Genomic DNA, 14,148 nt, shown 5'->3' with positions numbered 1-14,148 from the left:
ATGGACACATGTTAATTCAGCCTCTGCATTCAGCTTTTTAGAAGAAGTACACAATAGATTTTTGAAAAATGCCATGCTTGTCTGGAGAGATCACACGTTTGAAGTAAATACTGTGAAAAGCTACCACTTCTAGAAAAAAAGTTTAATCATATTCTTGATATGCTAGTTTTCTGTATGAGGCAGAATTTTGTTCTAAATTGGTTGTCCCCAACCTTCGGCCATCTTGATTGAGGGTTATGAGTATTGAAGTCCAACTTAATTGGATGATAGGCAATTAGAGAAGGTTGATTTAATACACATCATGCTTGAATCCTTGGGTGTTGTGTTACTTGAGTTTTATATATGCATAATAGGCAACCAGAATAGTAGAAACGTTTACATATCTAAACCATTGGGGGCTCATTGCCAAGACCATGATTACCAGACTGATACAGATGTAAGATCCTGATGAGTACGAAACAAGAAAATCAAGGCACTTTATGAAATGTACAATAGACATACAAATATTTTTAACAGTTAATACATTGGTAACTATATGCTTAAATCTGCAAATACATGTTAGATGTTTATGTAGGATCCCATTTTTAAACCACTGTAATCTTGTGGCATTTAAGCTTCTCATATATACTGAACATCTCTTAATATTTATTTAGGGTAAGCCTGATATCCGTACAGCATACATTCAATATGCCCTTTCCTTTTTAATTGCTGGGGACCACTCAATCCTTGTGCAAGTTCTGGAGTTAAAAGGTATTTTACAAGTATTCTTAAGGGTCTTCCTAAATTATTTGTTGTATGAATGAAGTGGGAAGGATATCTATAACTGGATCTCATGATGCCTGGACCAAAGCTTTGGACAATCTTTGCTCATTTCCATGTGTTCTTGTTTTCTTTTCCCAACAACAAATACAAGTATATAATGGAAAAGCTCTGGAGAGCCTCTGTTGCTACTAAATTGGTAGGCTTGGGGTTCTGGGTCAAGCACTGATGCCATTTAATAAAAGAAGTAGGGTTCCTTTAACTAGAGAGTGTACTAAGAGCCAGGTGAGCACCTGCCCAAGAATTGTAAATATTTCTGTAAGACACTATGGAATTAGTTCACAATATCAACTTTCTCTTTGCTGTGTTACACGGTCACAGTTTTCTTTGAATCTATCTATCTATCTATCTATCTATCTATCTATCTATCTATCTATCTATCTATTTATTTATATCAAATTTATATCACTGCCCAACTCCCCCACAAGGAGGGACTCTGGGCGGTTCACAACAAAACAATTTAAAATCAGTAAAAACATAAATAATACAAATATAAAATACAATTATTACAATAAAATCCAAGAGATGGTGATATTATTTCAGCCTGTGGCCAGATAATATCGGTCAAAGGTAAGACTAGGGAAACAGCCAGCCCCAAAACTGATTATTCCCATCCCCACCGCATGTGTGATGACAAAACCAGGTCTTCAGTTTTTTTATGAAGTCTAACAGGGAGGGGGCCAACCTCACTTCTGGGGGAAGGGTGTTTTTGGTATATGTTGTCAACATAATGTATTCTTATGTAACAGTGGCAAAGCTTTGCAAAATTGATTCAATTAAAAATGTTTACTGTATTCCAGCTGTAATGTTAACGTTTATAAATGTTTTTTAGATTTCATTCCAGATATTATTAGGACAGGTTTAAAAGAAGATAGAATTTCTACAATTAACCTTCTGCTTTCAACCCTGGAATCTAAGGTATACTCTGCAAATAGCTTTATTCTTTATATCTTCTTTGATTGCTGAAATAGCTTCAGTGTGGTTTTCCAGACAATCTCTGATTACCATTTTCTTATTTTGCTGTACTTAAGAACTTACCAGCATTTCTGTTACGGAGCTTTTTGTTTGATTTGCTTATGCGTCTATGTTTTAAGTAAACAAAAAATTAAAGTTGCAAACAAATGCAACAGCGGCATTAGAATTGTTTATGATACTTCTGACAGTTCCCATAGATGTAACTGCAGACTTATGGTCTCACTTAAGAATTTTTGAACTATTATAAGAAAACAACAGTTTTGTGCCACATTAAGACTGCATTATTATATTGTATTATTTATAGGTGGTTCTCAATAAAAATATCAGTAAGACCCAGAAGGTGCACTTTTTTACTTCAGAAATATTGAACCACATTGCTTCACTCTACCGCTGGAATGGAATTACTGATGTCAGCACAGAAGATGTCAAGGTATAATGTGTTCTCTACATCTAAATACTTTTTAAGATGGACAGAAACATATTGTTACATGTCACCAGTCAAAGGAGGAAAATGAAAGGCCATACTAAGCCCAGAGTTTGCCTAGTAAGGTGAAAATATTTCGCCATATTAGGAATAGTAATCTGGGCTATTTGTGGGAAAATGGTATCCAGTTTGGGCCAGTGTGAGCAGCCAGCTTTATACAAGGAGGCAGAATCTACAGCAGCTTTCCACAATATGGCTGCCTTCAGATACGTTGAGGTTGCACACCCATAATTCCCCTATCGGCATGGGGAAGCACTAGAAACATTTAAGAGTAAAACTGATATCTTCTAATTTGTGCTCTGAAAATACTGAATAAGCAAACATGATAAACCTGACTTTTTTTTTCCAATTTGCTAATTTTATGCAGGCTTCCCAAGACTGTGAAGAGCCAGGAAAGCTTTTAGTGAGAGAACTGGTTCATAAATTTTTAATGAACATTTGTTGTTCTCTGAAACATGGCATTAACTTTTATGATCCAAGTCTTGGCACGTCTGGCAGGTAAAGCATTCAGGTTGTTCAGTGTTAAAGTCTGATTATTTTTTGCAGTTCTATTTAGCTTAGAGCGAAATTGTTTGCAGTATTTTCTTCAGTGTTGTCTCATCTTTTGTGAATGGCAGAGTGTTTGTTATTCTATCCTGTGGCAATTCTACAGAGTGAGGAGGTAACAGAACAAGACTTTTATCTCTTGACCTATTCTAGAAGCAAAGCTTTTACTGGTTTTGGTCATGTAGTCTTCGTTAACCCCCATCCTTTAAATATTGGGTCTGGCAAGTCCCCACTCCCTTTTTTTCCCCTTTCCCGCAGCTTTCTGGCAACTTCTTATTCTACAGTGGGCAAAGTCTGCATTTGAAACCAATAGCATTCAGTTAATTAATCTGCAGGTCTGTATGTAAATTGCAATTGCCACATGATAGCATAAGTAATTGAAGATTCTATGCAGTATTAGTAAGAGATTTAAGCAGAGGTTGGTAGCTTGTAAGATTTTTTTTTAATGGAGACCCTTATGCACCTTACAGTTGTAGATAAAGCAATACAAAGCTGTTCAGGTAAAAAGGCTAACCAAATCAAGTTCTAAATACATTCTCTTTTCATTCCAAAGCTCATAACATTTTGTGAGTTTAGGGTTTGTTGAATGCCTTTCACTGCACTTGACAATAGAATTTTAGTCACTGAGGGTTCCTTCTGGTTTGGCATGGTTGATCACCTACTATTACAGGTTGCTGACTTGCTGAACTATAGCAAAATTATAGTCATTTTTATACCCTTCAGGTTAATTTTTTTCTATTTCTTGTTAGATAAAAGTTTGAAAAGCAGTTTATGAAATGGGTGGAGTCTGACTCCAGAAGGAAACAAAAGTAAAATATTTCATTGAACAGGTTCAGCCCCCCACCCCCTTGTATGTATTGTGATAATATTCTCCATCCTGCCATCCTCCAAAATGAATGAGAAAGGCTGACTTACAGTAACTTTTGCCCACTGAAAACACTTGCAGAATGTATTCTGATATTGATAGCACTTTTGTTGATTAGTGCTAGCATATTCCGTCAAAGTGATGCTTCTCTCAAACTGTTGTTTTATTAGAGGAGGTAATTTGGTACTGCTGCGCTTTCTTCTGAGTCTAAAGACTGCTGTAGAAGATGAGATGGTTGCTGATCTTATGGTGAACATTTTCAAAGTGTGCCCAGATTTACTGAACAGATATTTTAAGGAATCCCAGTATTCTTTTGTTCCCAGGCTAAAATCTGCATGGCTAGACAATATGAAATTGCTGAGAAAGGTAAGAACTACTTGAAAAGTATGTATTTAGTACATGAAAATGACTCTTATCAACGTTTCTCTTGTTATAATGACAGTCATTGAAGTGCCTCTGTGTGAATGTGACTATATTTGCCCTGTTATATTTGATGGAGAGTCAGAAAGAAATTCATTTTAATTAAGGGGTTGCTCAAGCATGGATAAATAGCAAACTAGTCAGACCTTGGGGCTCTCTTGTGCCTCTTTCAAGGCTTTGCGTGATGTGAGTAAATAACTTCTGATTCAAATTAAGCTCCATTTGCTTCAATCTAGCTTCTCTCTCCGATTGTCCCATATTGTTCGCATAAATAATTCAAGGATTTTTGGTTGTTGAGGGTTTTTTTGGTAATTCTCATCTGTGAGAGAGACTGCAGTCAGATAAAATCTGTAGGTATTATTTAGAAGAGGGAAGAGAAAAGGAACTGTCACAGATTGAGTTTTTGTCATAATAAATTATGCTATATCTGAATAACTCTGAAATTTCTGAATTACATTGCCATCAATTACTTTCTGTTTTGTTGTATTACAAAGGGTATTGTAAGCTTGTATTAATATACATTAATATTGTGATAAAAACGCAAATGTAAAAGATCTGTATTTTTTGACCCTTTGGGATTATTTATAGTCCAGATGTATAAGTTTCTACTTGGAAAGAATTTTCAGTGAATTCAGTGGACTTCCCCTCTTCCCCCCAGTAAATCTATAGGTTTGCAAACTTATTCATTTAGCTTTTGTTTATTTTTGAAGGGGAAAGAAGAGGGGCCCTCAACTCAGTGTCATTCATATTTCTGAGCCCCTTCCAATCAGTAACTACATCCATATCCAGTAACTACTGTATGTATTCAGCCAATTAAAACATCAGTTAGGCTTGGAAGTACCAATGCAATCAGTACAATTAGGCATCATGTGATTTAATAAATGAGCCCCCTCAAATATAGTACAATACCTGAGTTTTACAATAAAGAGTTTTACAAACTAACTTTAAAGGCAGCTCCTCATAGAGTTTCATTATAATAATCCTGCCTAGCTGTCAGTAATGCATGGATAAGCCACGCTGTGCCAACATTTGCATTGTAATTTTTTAGATTTTTTTTTTTACCTTGTGGAAGAGGATTGTGTTTTAATGCCTTTCTCTCAGGCTGTTTAGGAATTTCTTTATAATTTCTTTTTGTGGTCTTTTTGAACTTTTATAGTTGAAGAAAGTGGAGATCATTGCTACTGCTGTTTTTTGTTACAAATCTTTCCATCTCACAGATGATTCCCTGATTGCTGAAACTTCCCAGTGGAGGAATGATTCCCTATGATGTTTTCTCTTTGGATTTAGTTGAAGTATGGGAAGCAAGGCAGGCTATACAACAGCTAAAGAGATGATTTTTATAGTGAAAGACACCTTTTGGCAGCCAATTAAATACAAAAATGCCACCCTTAACCCATGAAAAATTCATGCAGATTCTCTTCTCCTTTGAATACATTTCAAAAGCACATGGTTTTTCATTAAACTGAATGAGAACTAAGAGAAAAAATACTCAGGGATTTTTTTTTCAGCACAATCCTATAGAAAGTTTGCACTGAAGTTCATTCATTTCAGAAGTTTGAAATGAAAAGAGTCAGAACAATAAACAGGAAGTGGGATTGTAATATGTGGGCTGCTAAATTTATTCTTGTGTGTTTTCAGCACTTAATTGCTGTTATCTGTTCATAGCCCTTTAGAAGGAGTGCACTATTAACTTAGGAGAGGTGATTAAATACAGTAGTGGCCAATGTATGATTATCTTTCCCTGTGTTTACTGAATTCTTATATCACTGTACCAGGTCCCCTCTATAGGTTGAATGACTGGTAAGCCTTTGAACTAAAGATTATTTAGCTAGCATGTTATTTGATGCTAGGTATTACTAGTTATTTGTGGAAAAGGTAGTCTGTTTCTCAAGCATCAGCCTGAAAGGTATTAGATCACTCTTCCCTTGTGTGTCCTACCAGATGTGGTGGACATTGGTCACCATCATTTTATGTGAGCATGGTTTGTGAGGCACTGGCCTAGGAAGAGGTGATAAAAAGTGGTGGAGAATGTTTGAGAAGGATCAGTAACAGAGATCTCTGTTATATCAAAAGGTGACATAATGGTTTAACTAAAATCTTGAAAATCAAATGAGAGTATAGTTAATATGAAAAGATTTATATCTCTATTCCCTCTCCCCTGCCCCCCATGCAAATATATTTTTGGTATGCCTAAAAACCATTGAGGGTTCTGTTTTGTTTTCTTTGTCTTGTCTCTTATGCTGCTGTTCTCTGCTTTATGGTCATCTGACAGTACAGAGCATGTATATGCAATATATTGAGAGATTTTTGATCAAATGTATGTGTTGCTCATATGGCCCAAACAGAAGTGGCTTATGACAAAATCACTAAAACACCACAGTAAAAGCCATAAACCAACATACTAAATAGCAAAACCAGCAATACTGGGTACACATTACACAATAAAGGAGTAATACACTGTTTTGGCATATTATAGTGGCAAGAAAAGCCATGTGTGTTCTGCAGTGCTGAGACCTATTTTTGCTGATAGTTACTTTTGCTCTGGGATATAGGCCTAGGCTGGTTTCTAGCACAAGGGAAAGGGAAAGGAGGAAGTCATTTAGAAGTATAGCATTTGAATCCTGTGTTCCCAGGTCTTGTAGAATATTGTTTTTTCAGAACAGCATAGCAGTTGTTCTATAATTGTGCCTGTGCTTCCCTAATTACCTTAAAACTAGTAAGAATTTTCCTGCTTCAGTAATGACCTCTCCTGCCAACTTTTTCAGTTCTACATTTTTTTCTTTTCATATGCAATTGGGCATTTAGACCATCATGAATCCCGCTAATTGACATTTGGGTTTGTGTATGTATATTATATATTTATTTGTATATGTGTGTGTGTTTTTTTAATTTCAGATCTATGAGGCTCAGCCAGAAATTTCCAGTGCTTTTAAAACCACTGAATTTATTCCACTTCCTAAATTGCTTTCTATGGTGAAAGTGACAACAGTACCTGCAGTGTGCGATAAAGCCATGTTCACCCAAGGTTTAAATGTAAGAACTTAGTTCATACTCTTAGTGTGATCCTTCTACTTCCCCTCCCCCATTGTATGGGCAGTATATCTTGAAAAAAAATTCAATAGAAGTGCATTATGAAAACCAGTCTATCCAGTCTTTAGTCTCATATTCTTCCCCTTTCTCTCTTCAGGGTGGTCAGAAAAGGCTTGTGGAATTTTTGTCTTCAGAGCATTAGATCTGCCCAGCAGTTAATCTTAACTGTGGGTTATTAGAATAAGGGAGCTTTACATTGTAGCATGTTGTTTGTTTTATTAATCCACAAATATGATTAACTGCAAGTTAGAATGTAATGCTAAATGGTGATGCATTAAGAATAAAAGTCAAAGCTTCCAATTTCCTCTGAATAGCACTAGTAGAGGACTTCACTTTTGAACATATAGTGGTAAGAGATCATTGTTAGTATTGTTACCCTAACTGGGTAAGGTCTATTATATAGTGTTTGCATATTTTGAAAATTATTTGGAAGAAGTACTTCTGAACACAAGTGTGGCACTTCTTTAGAGCAGCTGTATATTTTTGCAGGCTTCTCTATGAGCCTGAAAAGATATCACTGTTTTAACAAGTTGACTCATTAAAGCATTGGATTATTTTGCCTCCTTCCATGTATTCCCCAAAACCTCTTCTGAGTAATTTTTGAAGCCCATTCTCTGCCTAATCTACATGCAGGATTGTTGGCAAGATAAAATGTGCAAGTAGGAACTAAGTATGCTACATGAAATTCTTGAAAGAAGGTAGAAACAGGCATGTTTTTTAAAAGTTCCTTATTGTTAGAGAACTACTGTTACTTTTAATAGGTTAATCATTTTGATCACTACTTGTAGTTGACAAGGTAGGTAAACAGGAAAGCTTATTAACTAAATACATACCATCCCCTGCTTTGTTGTTTTTGTACATTTATATTATCCTGGTATCTGTGTCTATCATAAGGCACCCATTTCTTCCCAAGTCTATCTTCACTTTACCTTAAGAACTGTGGGTGTAAGAACATGTATGCTTTCAGATTAATATGGAATTTTTCATTCGATATCTCCCATAGCAACCTAAAGCTGGGTTCATGCATTGTACTATATCAGGACTTTTAAAACCTGATTTATTGAATAAGCCCAAATGATCTGGTTCACATATTGCAGTAAGGCCATAAACAAACAGACCACATTATGGCATAGCACAGTGTATGAATCTAGCCAGCATGTCCAGTTCCCTGTTTTGCATCTTCTGTTTATTTTAAGCAGCAATTCATTATAACATTCCATTGGGTCATACTGGCTGGGGGTGATGGGACTGGCAGTCCAACACATCCAAAGGGTAAGTTGCACTTTGCAGAAGACTGGATAATAACGAATTTCCTTAAGAGAAGCACTATGTCAAAACAGACTGAGCGTGCTACTTTTAAAAGCATCCACTTGATGCATCCCTTTTTTTGTCTTTCCTCTTCCTATGCATTGAGTTGTTTTCCCTACCTGTCTGTAGATTGTTATTAGTTAACTTTAGAGAACATTGTTAAAATGTGCAAGATGAAGATAAAGCCAAGTAACTGTTTCCATGTTTTTTTAAATTTTAGATAGCCAATAAAACAGTGAAACATACCATCTTTTCACTTATATCAGCTATTCTGAAAAGAGCACTGAAAAATATTGACTATTGTCAGAATGAGAAGAAATGGGAGAAGTCAGAAATCTATACTCCACTTATCATGAAGGAATTTGTACAGCAGTACAGGGAAGCACTTAGTAAGGTACAATGTTTTCAAAAAAGAAAACAGGCTTGAATTACAGTTTGAGGAACAAGAAATGCTTCTGCCTTTTGATTCTGTCTCCTTTTTTCTGGCAGCTGTGGGTATAAATATCCAGAGGTATTTCATTAGGTGTTTATCTTTTTTCATTATATTGGCTTATATATTACTCTTGATTTGGAAGAAGCTCTAAAAGTTCATTTGTTTTAACAATATTTAAAAGCTTTTCGCAAATTTAATTCCATGTTTATAGTAGTGTTGAGTCTTAAAGTGTGGTTCTTAGAATAAAGACTTACTGGAGACGGTAAAGTAACATTTTCTTAATTATCCATCTGAGAGATTTGAATCCGAAGTTTAACTTAGGATGAAGAAGCTATCAGATTTACAGTTCTGATGAACTGCTGCAAGTAATAAAAGATGGGGCAACAGATATAGGCTTAGATCCAGTGGAGCTAGCACAGATCTACAGTTTCCCCTGTTACGACTCCCTTATCTTAGCAGCACCTGCAGCAAACCTTGATGATTGCCAAAGGAATGACATATGTCCTTGTGTCCCAAATCTGACATAAGTATGTGTGATAATGTCACACCCGAGTCCTTTATACCCCTTGCCTCCCCCCCACCCACTGATGCCCATGTTCTGAGCCTTAGATGATGTTTTGGAGCTACAGTGGAATGAATGTAAAAACAAACAAAAAGGAATTTAAATGGTAGAAGTGAAGCTTGAATAGGAGAAAAATCATAACGTAATCTGGGGGTTCTCCTGGATTCACGACTCCTGTTCGAAGAGCAGGTGGCAGTCATGGCTAGGAGGGCCTTTGCGCAACTTCATGTTGTGCATCAGTTACGCCTCTTCCTCGATCGGGAGGCCCTCCGCACGGTCACTCATGCCCTGGTCACCTCCTGGTTGGATTACTGCAATGTGCTCTACATGGGGCTACCCTTGAAGAATATCCGGAAGCTACAGCTGGCGCAGAATGCAGTGGCGCGGACAGTTCTGAATGCCCCTAGGGGGGCCCATATAACACCACTGTTACGCGAGCTGCATTGGTTGCCAGTTTGCTTCCGGGTCCAATTCAGGGTGTTGGTTATCACCTTTAAAGCCCTTCATGGCACAGGACCAGGTTATCTGAGGAGCTGTCTCGCCCCTGTTATATCAGCTCATTCCACTCGGTCCAGCAGAAGGGGCATGTTGCAGACTCCACCAGTCAAAACATTTCGACTGGTGGGATCTAGGAAGAGGGCCTTTTCTGCCGTGGCCTCACTCTGTAGAACAACCTACTTCCCGAGGTGTGGTGTGCCCCCACTCTCATGGCCTTCAGGAAGAACATGAAATCCTGGCTATGCCAGATGGCTTGGGGGCTGCATGGGGGCTCACACCAGTGGAAGTGGCTTGTGGGATAATTGATGTTACTCCCCCGTCATCTTGAATGTTTTTTAGTTTTTATGCATAGGGCTTGTTTCTGTAGTTTGACTTTTTAATTAATTAATTAGTTTTAATTAACGAATGGGGGTATTTATTTTTTAACTGTTTGTGGCTTTTACTTTTATCATGAGCCTCCCAGAGTCACCCACTGGGGGAGATGGGCGGCATACAAATTTAATAAATAAATAAATAACAGATTAAAGTAACTTACAGAGAAAAAGTATAATCTGTCTTGTTAATACGTCCAAAACAGGTAATGACCTGCAAATTTTGCACGAATGAAGATATCTAATTTTTCTCCAGTACTTTTGCTTCGTACAACATGATAATCTTCTTTAAAATCTAGCTTTTACCAGATATGACTAACATAATCGCCATCTGGCAGTCCTTTCTAAAGCAAGATAAGGCTCAAGAAGGACAGAAAGAGAGAGGAAAAGATGCTGCTTCTTTTATGGAGAAAACGAAGGTGGTGAATGAAACAAACAAAGAGCATGGTAAGAAATCTTTGGTCAGTCTATGCACTTGTAGATTTGTTCTTTTAACCAGTGACTGAAAATACCTGATAATTCATGGTGGCCCTGAGCTGACCCTTGACAAGTCCTGTTTAATGTGAGAGTTATATTTTAATAGCACCTAATAAAATTATTAGCCCTTGTTTCAAAACGCTTTTGAATATTTCATCCAGTAGCAGTTACAGTCTTGTACTGGTGTTGGATTTGAATATAGAATTCAGCATTGTTGTTTCTGAAAAGATTTTGCAGACTAAGTTATAACCCAGTCCTGTGCATAATTCTGAATAAAGAGATTCTTGCAGCAAAGCAACTAAGGAAGTTTTCTATAGAAGGCAAGCAGAAGACAACTTAGTGTCCTAGTTCACACCTCACACTAATTCCTGGATGGTGTAAACCATTATTGAATAAATTGCAGTTGTCATACAGTTGTCTGTGGGGTTCATAGAATTGACTATGCAATAAACCATGGTTTACAGCCCCATAGGGACTGTGTTAATAAACCATGCAAAGTCACAAACTAGCAAACCATATTATTTAGTACAATGCAAGTATCACTTGCCTCTTAAGACATACATCCCTTAAAAGTCCTTCATTTTGCAAATGTTGGCTTGGCACACAAGCAGTCCTGCCAATGGTTTCTCCCTCCTCATATAGACATCAAAGTCGTATGCATCAATACTTGGTAATTTCTTTCTTTTTTTACTGAACAGTATTATAACAATGCTGGCAGTGATTACTGACCCAGAAGAGGGGGGAGAATCGGTTCCAAGCACCAAAAGAAGGAGCCAGGATTAAACTGTTAAATCTATCATTTTAATTTCCTAGATATGCTGTCAGCTTATTCCTTTTTAATTTACATATATTAGTGGCCACTATTTTTCATGATTGTGCTATGTGTAGAGAAAGTAACTGATATAAAATGGGATTTTATTTAGGGCAAGATGGTATTTCTTTGTTTTTTAATATCTGTCAATCTATGATTTTTCTAGGCTTGGATGATGTAGAGACCACTCTTCTGAAAGCTGTTTTACTTCAAGTTATATGCCTTTATCAGCAAGTTGTTCCCCACTTAGTAGCACAGAGCAACTTTGATTTTAGCAAATTAATAAAAGGTAATGTTAAGTATGCTTACGATAATGGGCTAAGGAATACACCAAAAATAATATTTATAGGAGAGAGGGAGAGGGAGAGAGAGAGAGAGAGAGAGATCCACATTACGATGGGATGGGAAAGGTGTAACCATCCGGGCCCTCCTTTATGTCTTGGTGGCTTTCAGTACAATTGATCATGGTATCATTCTGAACTGAGTACAAGAATTGGAAGTGGGAGACATGGAGTTCTGGTGGTTCTCCTTTTTCCACAGTCAGTTTTAGTTGATAATTGGTGGGAAGGGGAAGAGGTCAAGTCCAGAGCCACTACCTTATGGGTGTCTCAGGGCTGTTTAATATCCACATGAAGCTGATGGGTGAGGTAATCTGTCAGTTTGGGTTCAAGTACGGTACACTGATGATAGGTCTCATCCCAGTGCATGGAGGCTGTTGGGGGCTGGATGGTGAGAAACAGGCTCAAACTCAACTCTAGCAAGCATCTCCCCAGAGCTTCAAACAATACCTACCTTCCCTGCCTTTAAACAACCTTGAAAACCTGGCTCTTCCCCCAGGCCTTGAACTAGGGTGTTTGTTGAGCTACTTTTGATTGGGTGTAATATGGGAGAGAAGGTTTTTACTGCTTGTCTGTGCTGTTGTTGTTTAGTAAGTCACCCAGAGTCATTCTGGAGTCAAGCAATCCTAGAAATGTGTGAAATAGATAAATAAATAAATCTATGAATAAATAAATTATAAAGTTGCGATGCTGAAAAAATATCTTAATGTGTAACGCCATTCAGTTTTTTATTTCATTTGGTTGTTTTATCTTCTGTCTTAACTTTAATCAGTAACAGTACTCTTTGCAAATCATAGGTATTTTTACTGAAAAAGGACTGCAACAGGAAATCTGTCCTGTTCTGCATTATCATATTCTCAGATTGGCTCTTGAACTGCCTGCAAATAAATTTTCCTGGTTCAGAATACAGGTAAGAGTGAGATCTGTGATGTTTGGATGTATGTGTGTGTGTGTGTGTGTGTGTGTATTTATTACCTGTATTTAGACCAGCTGTAAGCTGTAAGCTGTCCCCTTTGCTGTGTTGACCTTCTATGCCTCTGCCACCTCTTTAATGCCACAGAAACATCATTTTGAAAAGAGATTTGTGTGTTGTTTGAGGTTCTGTTTACAGCACATAAGAGGAAGATTTGCTCCTTGAAGGGATAAAATCTTAAACATGTTATAATATTTAATTGACAGTCTAATTAACATATAAAGTGCTGGCTTTAAAAACTACAAGCTTGCACAGCTTCCCTTAATATAATCTTATTTTGCTAGAGAAGAAGAAGAAACTTTATTTCGGTCATTGACTAATAAAAATACATTATATAAAACAAACAAAGCAAAATTAGAGTCACCTGTTGGTGTACATGGGCGGCATACAAATTTAATAATAAAATAAATAAAAATAAAAATTATCGCCTAACATAAATAACTGTTGGCAACCATTTGTGGGCAAAGCTTACACATAATATAGCAGAATTTTACAACTTTTACAGAAATAAATGTATCTGGTTGTTTAATAGATAATGCAAATAAAAATTATTAGAGTGCCCTGGAAATTTAAATAAAAGGGGGGTAATCAACTGGTGGCAAATGTCTCTGTAGAACTGATGATACAAAAGAATATGAACTCTGGTTTCTATGGCATCCGTGTCACAGGGGCAATATCAGGTTTCATATGGGGTTTTCCTATATTTCCCTTTTGAAACAGCTGTGGGGAGGATGTTAAATTGGGCTAGAGATAAGGCTCTCCTGAATTTGGGGACTGTAATATGATATAAATATGAAGCTGGTTTAGGCGCTAAGATTTGGTTATTAGCAATTATATAATGAGAAAATGCAGCAGTTTGTTTAGCCGTCTATATCTAAGATCCTTCGCCTTAACATTAATCTAGCTTGATCTGACTTTAAGGTTAAGATGACATTACTGGAGAAACCATGGAAACTCAATTTCTTTTGAATAGCTATTTCCCAAGAGGATTTGGTTACCTGCCAATATTAGATGGGTCAGTCCACTGAGGTTGTGATGTAAGTTTAGCCGGTAGGTAAGGATATTTATCCAGAGATTAGATTCAAGTTTACTGACTCTTGGTTCCTGTTGAAGTACAGCATTTGGAACACAGTGGGTAACCTGGAAGATGTTTCTTAGAAATTTTGTTTGTATTCTTT

The 14,148-nt window shown here is 36.9% G+C and overlaps 1 protein-coding gene across 1 annotated transcript in view; it reads left to right on the top strand.

Annotated features, from left to right (window-relative positions):
- The window catches only part of URB1 (URB1 ribosome biogenesis factor), a 57,505-nt gene that overhangs the window by 4,732 nt on the left and 38,625 nt on the right, over positions 1–14,148 (top strand). Inside the window, exons 5-14 of the mRNA XM_007424514.4 lie at positions 654–750; positions 1,652–1,737; positions 2,099–2,224; positions 2,646–2,776; positions 3,860–4,055; positions 7,005–7,142; positions 8,728–8,901; positions 10,671–10,818; positions 11,826–11,948; positions 12,795–12,907. Of these exons, the coding sequence (XP_007424576.1) occupies positions 654–750; positions 1,652–1,737; positions 2,099–2,224; positions 2,646–2,776; positions 3,860–4,055; positions 7,005–7,142; positions 8,728–8,901; positions 10,671–10,818; positions 11,826–11,948; positions 12,795–12,907 (1,332 nt within the window). The remainder of the gene's footprint in view (positions 1–653; positions 751–1,651; positions 1,738–2,098; positions 2,225–2,645; positions 2,777–3,859; positions 4,056–7,004; positions 7,143–8,727; positions 8,902–10,670; positions 10,819–11,825; positions 11,949–12,794; positions 12,908–14,148) is intronic.

This window comes from Python bivittatus, unplaced genomic scaffold (genome assembly GCF_059951505.1).
Source record: "Python bivittatus isolate LINGU-HERP-01145 unplaced genomic scaffold, Pbiv_v1 ctg000350_np1212, whole genome shotgun sequence".
NCBI lineage: Eukaryota > Metazoa > Chordata > Lepidosauria > Squamata > Pythonidae > Python > Python bivittatus.
The sequence above is the reverse complement of the archived record's forward strand: the minus strand, read 5'-3'. Positions and strand labels throughout refer to the sequence as shown.